Source organism: Leucopleurus acutus (assembly GCF_964270905.1).
Source record: "Leucopleurus acutus genome assembly, chromosome: 5".
Lineage (NCBI taxonomy): Eukaryota > Metazoa > Chordata > Mammalia > Artiodactyla > Delphinidae > Leucopleurus > Leucopleurus acutus.
In genome coordinates this window covers 69,259,461-69,267,814 of record NC_139147.1, presented here as the reverse complement: position 1 = coordinate 69,267,814, position 8,354 = coordinate 69,259,461, and the positions used below count along the sequence as shown (strand labels likewise).

Sequence of the window (8,354 nt, the reverse complement as noted above, 5' to 3'; positions counted from 1 at the left end):
AGGGGTGCCTCCCTATCAATAACTCCTGGATCAGGTGCCCAGCTCAAGTCCAGAAGTATCCACTATCCTGAATGTGTGATAAACATTTCATTGCTTTGTTGTATAGTCTTACCATCTGTATATGTATTCCTATCTGTAGTCAAAGGGATGAAGATAATAGGGTACAAAACATGGCCACTATCTGTCACCAGGGTTTTGCCTCAGCAGCTTCTCTTTAAAAGAGGTGCCAGGGACTTCCCTGGTGGTCTAATGGGTAAGACTCCGTGCTCCCAATGCAGGGGGCCTGGGTTCAATCCTTAGTTGGGGACCTAGATCCCGCATGCCGCAACTAAGACCCAGAGCAGCCAAAATAAATAAATAAATTTTTTTAAAAAAAAGAGGTGCCAGCGATGCTGTCCCCTTAACATTTTTTTTTTAAAATATATATTTATTTATTTATTTTTAGCTGCGTTGGGTCTTCGTTGCTGTGCCTGGGCTTTCTCTAGCTGTGGCGAGCAGTGGGTACTCTTCATTGGAGTGCACGGGCTTCTCATTGCAGTGGCTTCTTTGGTTGCGGAGCACGGGCTCTAGGCGTGCGGGCTCAGTAGTTGTGGCTCCCGGGCTTAGAGTGCAGGCTCAGTAGTTGTGGTGCATGGGCTTAGTTGCTCCGCGGCATGTGGGATCTTCCCGGACCAGGGCTCGAACCCGTGTCCCCTGCATTGGCAGGCGGATTCTTAACCACTGCACCACCAGGGATGTCCCCCCTTAACATCTTTATTATACCCAGATTAACTACAATAGCTTCTTACATGATCATCCTGATGCAGTATTTCCTACTATCAGGACTCCTCTTTATTTTTTATTATATATCATTTATGTATATCAAGCATATAAAGTATATCTAACATATAAAGTATAAGCAAAAAGCACCCAAAACATAAATATACATCTTAATGAATTATCACTAAGGGAAAACCTATATAGCCACCACCCAGGTGAAGAAATAAAGCATTTCCTTTACTCCCAGAACTCCTCTCCCTGCCACTCTCCCAATCCTTGCTACTTGTCCCCTCTTGGTCATAAATTCCTCCCTCCCCACTATCCACCTATCTTACCTATCCTGGGTAAGTATCCACTATCCTGACTTTTGTGATGATAATTTCTTTGCTTTTCTTTAGTTTTACCACCTGTGTATGAATCCCTTAAACAATATAATTTTTCATTTAGCCTGATTTTCAACTTTAGATGAATGAATCATACTGTATGTATTCTGTGCCTTACTTCTTTCACTCAATATTGTTTGAGATTCCTCTGTTATAACTGAATAGAGCTGCAATTTGTTCACCTGCATCGCTGTAAAGTATCCCATCGTAAGATATACAATTTATTTATTTATTCTACTGTAGATAGATGTGTTCCATTCAGTGTGGGACTATAACGAAAAATACTGCTTTGAATATTCTGATATATGTACCCTAGGGAATCTTTAAGGCCATCAACCTGGCATTAGAAAAACAGTCATGGGATATGTGTATCTTTGACTTTCCCAGATAAGGCCAAACTGCTTTCCAAAGTGAATGTGCCAACTCACCACTTGCAGTCCCCTCACCAACAGCTGGTGTTATCAAACAGTTTCATTTTACCCACTCCAGAGAATGGCTAATGGTATCACACTGTGCTTATAATTTTCATTTCCCTGATTAATAAGAGGTTGAACATATTTGCATATGTTTACTGGTCATTTATATTTTTTTTGCCCACGTTTTCAATGTAATTATCTCTTACAGATTTGAAGTTTTCATATGTTGTGGAGACTAGTCGTTTATTAATTACATGTGTGGCAAATATCCTCTCCCACTCTGTACCTTGCTTTTTTTTTTTTTTGCTTGTTTTATGCTATCTTTTGATGAACAAAAATCCTTTACTTTAATATAGTCATAGTAGCAACCTTTTCATTTACAGTTGGTACTTTTTATATCTTGTTTTAAAATTCTATCCTTACCTTTGAGGTCATAAAGATATTCTCCTATACTAATTCTAAGAGCTTTAAATGTTTAATTTCACATTTTAAGTCTAGAAATGATTTTTGTGTATAGTGTGAGGAAGGAAATTTTTTTTTCCCATACGAATATCCACTTCTCCCAGAATCATTTACTGGAATGTTCATCTTTTCCCTACTGTATCTCTGTCATAAATAAAGTGACTATATATGTGTGGGTCTGTTCCTGGACTCTCTATCCTGTTCTATCAGTCTATTTGCCATCCTTATGCTAATACTATACTGTCTTAATTGTAAAACTATAGTTTACAATAAATGTTGTTACCTTGTAGAGCAAGTTCTCCCAATATCCTGGTAATTTTTGGACCATTAAAATTTCCATATAAAATCTCAATCTGCTTCTCAAATTCCACAAAAATCAAAACAAACAACAAAAACTAGTTGGTGAAATTTTGATTGCGATTGCATGCAATTTATAAATTAATTTGGGGAGAACTGTCATCTTTACTGTATTGAGTCTTCCAATCTATGAACTCAGTATCTCTCCACTTATTTAGGTCTTCCTTAACATCATCCAATAATGTTTTATAATTCTCTACGTAGAATTGGAACAGTAGCACAGAGGCCATACCTCTTAAATTATGCATACCTGTTTAAAATTGTTGTTCTCCTGGTGAACAGAACAGTTTATTATGAAAGATTTTACCTCTAGTAATGCTTTTTGGCTGCTATCGATACAGATGTATTACTGTATTAGTTTTCAATTACTGATGTAACAAATTACCACAAACTCAGTGGCTTAAAAAACAATACAAATTTATTATCTTATAGTTCTGTAGATCAGCAGTCCAGTACAGGACTCACTGGGCTAAAATCAAGATGTTGGCGCGGCTGCATTCCTTTCTGAAGGCTCTAGGGAAGAACCTACTTCCTTGTGTTTTCCAGATTCTGGAAGTCCCCTTCCTCCATCTTCAAAGCCAAAAACACTGCATCTCACTCTGACTTTCTTCTGTAGTCACACTGCCTTCTGGCTGACTGATTCTTCCTCCGCCTCCTTTTTATGATTACAGAGGACCCACCCAAATAATCCAAGATAATCTCCTCATCTCAGGGTCCCTGATTTAATCACACCTACAAAATCCCTTTTGTCAAGGAAGGCAACTTCTATGGTCTGAATGTTTATGACCCCCTCAAAATTCATATGTTGAAATCAATGGGTTGTGCCCAAATAGAAAAAGCCCTAGAAAACTCACTGGATTAGTCTCAGCCCTAGCACTGGCATTAGCATTTACCTTCAGAGAAATCCTGGCTTTTGCTTTATACTAACTGATCACTGTTCTGGTTTCAATTTACTATTCTTTACCATGCCCAACACAAGCCCTCACTCCACTTCTGATCCCCACTTTGGAGATACCCTTTACTTTCCTGCAAATTCAGCAATGGTTTAAAGAATGTTTATCATTTTTCAAGTCTTTGGGGTTTTCCCTCTCTCCCTCCTTCCCTTTCTTTTGGTAATGGAATGTGGTAGGCTGAATAATAGCCCCCAAATATGTCCATGCTCTAACCCCCAGACTGTTATTTATAAGGTAAAGGGGACTGGCAGATAAGATTAAGTCAAGGATTTTAAGATGGGGAGAGTATCCCTGACCATCAGGTTGGGCCCAATGTAATCGCAAAAGTTGTTGTAAGAGAGAAGCAGGAGAATCAAAATCAGAGAAGGTATTCCAACAACAGAATCAGAGATTGGAGAGACTGGAGAGATGTGACTGTAGCCAAGGAATGCCAGCAACTTCTAGGAGCTGGAAGAGGTAAAGAATGGATTCTCCCTTGGAGCTTCCAGAAAGAACCAGCCCTGCCAACACCTTGACTTTATCCCTGAAAGAATCATTTTGGACTTCTGATCCACAGAACTTTAAGAGAATAAATTCCATGATGTGTCAAGCCACTAACTTGTGATAATTTTTTACAGCAGCAATAGGAAACTAATAAATGGGAGTTGATTTTTCTTTTCGGATAATACTTTCAACCTATAACTATTTAAGAACCTGATTCATTACCATGCCTTAGTTCAAATTTAAATTCCTCAGTCCAGCAATCAAGTTCCAACTATTTATTCAGACTTATTTTTATCCCTTCACTCTTGTTAGCTTTCTGTAAACACAACATGGCTGTGTCCTCTTACATTTTTTACCTTTTATCTTCTCTCACTTTAATGACTTTCAACCTTTTCATAACACATCCCTATGATTATGTTTGAGACATGCCTTCGAGAAGATTTTCCTGACTTCTCTCCTCACAACAATACTGCTTTGTAGTCCTCAGAAATAATGTTTATTTAGACCAGTTTAACCTGCTTAACATTCTCAATTATTCTTTGAATGTAGCAATTCTCCCAATACTCGGCTTGGAGTAAGATACTTGGAGGCATATAATATGCATTCAGTATCTGTTGTTTTTATCTGCTGTATTAGTTTTCTGTTGCTGCAGTAACAAATTACCACAAACTGGGTGGCTTAAGACAAATTTGTTCTCTCACAATTCTCTAAGTCTGAGATCAAGGTATTGCAAGGCAAGTCTGTACTGCCTCTGGAGGCTCTAAAGGAGAATCCATTCTTTGCACCGTTCAGATTCTGGTGGCTGTCAACGTACCTCGATTTGTGGTTCATCACTCCAATCTCTGCCTCTGTGATCACACTGCCTCCGTGGTCACACTGCCTCCTCCTCTTCCTGTGTGACTCTTTTTCTCTGTGTGTCTATTCTATAAGGATATGTGATTGCATTTAGGGCCCACTGGATAATCCAAGATTATCTTCTCATCTTAAGATCTTTAATTTAAATGTATTTTCCAAATACGGTAACATTCACAGATATTTGACATCAATGAGGGGGGGCATTTTTCAGCCTACCATACCTGCCCAACATCTATTCTCTTCTTCTGATAACAACTCCCTTATTACTTCTGGGGGAACTATATCCCCCAAATGCGGGGGATGTATAAACTCAATTTATACAGTTTGGGTGAAGCCTCCCTCCTCCTGCTATGTGTATATGACAAAGACCTGGCCAGTCAGCATATTGTATCCCCTTTGGTTGCAATGATTGGCTCAGTGATGGGCATGTGAGTCAAACTAAAGAGATTACTTTCCAGGGCTTTTATTGGAACAAATGGGATAGAGCTGTGGTTTGTTGTTGTTGTTCTGGGACTGCTAGATTAAGCAAAAGAAATATATTGACTCCCTTGCTGGGGAGAATAACGAGAAAACCCACAAAATTGAAGGAAAAGCATCAAGTACCAGACCTCAGGGACTGGAATCAAGACCCAAAGCCCTTAAAACACAGAGTCCCTCGTGTTTGCTTGGTTTCTCCTCTGCCCACATGGAAGGGAAGGTGACTGTCTGGAGCCAGGAGCGCAACCTCTTATTTTTAATAATCCTGACAAAAAGATGAACACTACACCCCAGCATCCTCATATCAATTTCACAGAAGAACTCTAATGAGCTCTGCTTGTGTCATGATAGTCCTAAGGCTTGAAATAATTACTTTTGCTAGAGAAATCATGCTTGATCCAGACAGAATCATGTTGCTGGCAATGTGTCAGGCAATGAAGGGGAAAAACAAACAACTCAAACAAACCACTACTACAAGAAAATACCACTATTCCTGTCTTATGAAACTTGTGGTCTATTGGGGAGAGAAGTCACATGAGTAAATATAAAATTACTGTGGCCTGTGTCATGAGAGGAAGTACGTGGAGACAAGGTGAATGATTCACTCCAGAAGTTTAGGGAAAGTGATGGCAAACTTAGATCAGAAGGAGGAAGGTAGGGATGGAGATTCTAGGCAGAGAGAACAACAGGCTCAAAGCCCCTGTGGCAGAAAGGCTCATCACTCATTGGAAGAACTAAGATAAAGGTAGTATGTCTAGGGAGAGCATGGTGTGACGTGAGACTGAAGAAGCAGGTAGGAGTTAAGACCACGCACATTATTGTGGGTCACATTAAATATTTTATACTTTACCATAATTGCCATTAAAAGCCATTTAAATGTCATAAGAGAGTGGGGGGAAGGTAGTAGACATGAACAAGTTTGTATTTGGAAAAGATCACTGTGACTATACTGGAGAGAACAGACTGGAGTCTAAGTGACTGTAAGAAGATACGTTGCGTTTTAAATTGATTTCCGACAGAGCTTTATGCATTCCTGCCTCCTACTTTCCCACTAAGCAGGTTATATTGGGAAAAATATCAGTTAAATGAATGAAAGAAGCTTTTAGATAGTGATTATCTGCTCTGCAAAATGACTCGCTTCTTTATTTCCTTTGCAAAAATTTTTCCCTCTGATCACAGTTTGCAACGTGAGTACACCAACTTGCACTTTAAAGAAGTCAGGAAAACCAGGCAACAGGATCTCTACACAATCGGTGGGGCTGTAAGGATGAGACACTGACAACCGTTTTGTTATTACCTCTCAATCTTTAGGTATCTCATGGCTGTAAATACCATCACCGCCCTGATGGCTGTCAAATTTATACCTCTAGTCCACACTTCTTCCTGGAACCTCAGTGTCTATATCTGTCTACTCAACCTCTCCACTTGAATGTCTAATAGACGTCAAGCTCAGCAAGTAAAAGATAAAATCTCAGATTTCTGCCTTCAAAATAGCTTCTTCTACAACTCAATTATTCCAAGCTACTCATAATGTCTTTTACCTCACACGCCACAGCTAACATATCAACAAATCTTATCAGCGCTACTTCTAAAATATGTCCAGAATTCAATTCAGTTTTCATCACCTCAATTGCGACCACTCTGGCCCAAACCACTACTCGCTACGGCCTGGATTACTGAAACAACTTCCTAACTGATAACACTCTTCACCAATTAACACAGTTATTTTCACCTGGCTCCCTCTATAACGTCTGGGAGACCGAGGACTCGGTCTTTCACTTAGTGCCATGAACCCCAGTGCAATGTCGCAGACGCTCCATAAAATAAATACTTACTGGAAAGAATAAATAAGTATCGTATACCACCACATGTACAGTAATTAATTTAAAGAGAGATTTGGGCATGAGAAAATTGACGGTTAGGAGACTTCTAGTACAAACCAAAAACCGCTAGAACAAAGCAGTGAATGGAAAGTGAGGTCAGCTGGTTGAAGCAGGTTCCCCAAGCTGTCCCGCTTTCCTTAAGCAGACATATTTTCCATATAAGCCAACATCCCTCTACCTTGGAATACTGTGGGTGGAAAGCTTCTCGCTCCACTCGACACCTCACCCTTAGCCGGCAGCCTAATCGTCTCATCCTCGTCCTGCTTCGACGACGGGCTTCGGCGACGGGCGAGCCCACGCGGCTTCGGGCTGGAAGACGCATTTGGGCATCCTCCAGGCCCTCAAGAATGACACTGGATCCTAGGCCACACGGGCAACTTTAATCGGATAGGAAAAGGGACATACTTCTCGTTGCCGTTCTCCACTGTACAAGTAACTTAACATCAAAAGGCAGGGAATAAACCTTCAGAGACAGAATCTTCAACCCGGCTAGCAGTTAAGATAAAGGGCAGTTCCCGCCGGCTTCTAGGGATGATGGGAAGCGAAATCAGCGTAAATTGCCCTGACCCAAAATGGCAGGTTACTCGAACCGCGTGTATAGGGGTGAAGATACGACCACTGCGAGAAGTCAAGATGAGAAGGGAAAATGAAAGCATCATTTTATTAATCCCACACAGAGGCGGAAATTATAGGAGAGAGAATAACCAGGGACGACGAAACATCCAGACGGCAGAAACAACTTGCCTGTCGAATAAGGCCAAACACAACATTGACCTAATCCAAGATGGCGCCGGAGGTTATTACCGGAAGCGCAAAAGCGGCGGTGATTACCCTGTTCCACGATGGCGGTGGCGACTGAGGCGAGCGGAGGGGCGGGAGGGCCGGGAGCGTCTTTGCCCTCCTCCAAGATGGCGGCAGCCGTGGGCGCTGTCCCTGGCTCCGCCCCGCGGCCTCGGCCCCGCCTCTCCCTTGTCCTTCCCACCACCCCGCTCGCAGTGGCCAGTCTGGGCGGAGGTGTTCGCGCGAGGAGAGCGTGCTCCCGGCGTTTGATATGGCGGCAGCCGCGGCGACTGCAGCGACGAAAGGGAATGGGGGCGGCGGGGCCCGGGCCGGGGCCGGCGAAGCCAGCGGCTCGCGAAAGAAAAAGGGCCCGGGGCCTCTGGCCACGGCGTACCTGGTCATCTACAATGTGGTGATGACCGCGGGGTGAGGCTGGGGCTCGGGAAGGCGGGGAGAGAGTCTGGCCGGGGAGGGGGCTCTGCGGCAGGAGGAGCGGCCCGGGTGGCCCGCCGCGCGCAGCGCAGCCCCGGTGGCGGGAGTCCGGTC

At 42.4% G+C, this 8,354-nt stretch overlaps 1 protein-coding gene across 1 annotated transcript in view; it reads left to right on the top strand.

Annotated features, from left to right (window-relative positions):
- Positions 1 to 8,040: 8,040 nt before the first annotated feature.
- HACD2 (3-hydroxyacyl-CoA dehydratase 2) overlaps positions 8,041 to 8,354 on the top strand; it is an 89,949-nt gene continuing 89,635 nt past the window's right edge. Inside the window, exon 1 of the mRNA XM_082839604.1 lies at positions 8,041 to 8,234. Coding sequence (XP_082695730.1) covers positions 8,080 to 8,234 — 155 coding nt within the window. The 5' untranslated portion in view covers positions 8,041 to 8,079. The remainder of the gene's footprint in view (positions 8,235 to 8,354) is intronic.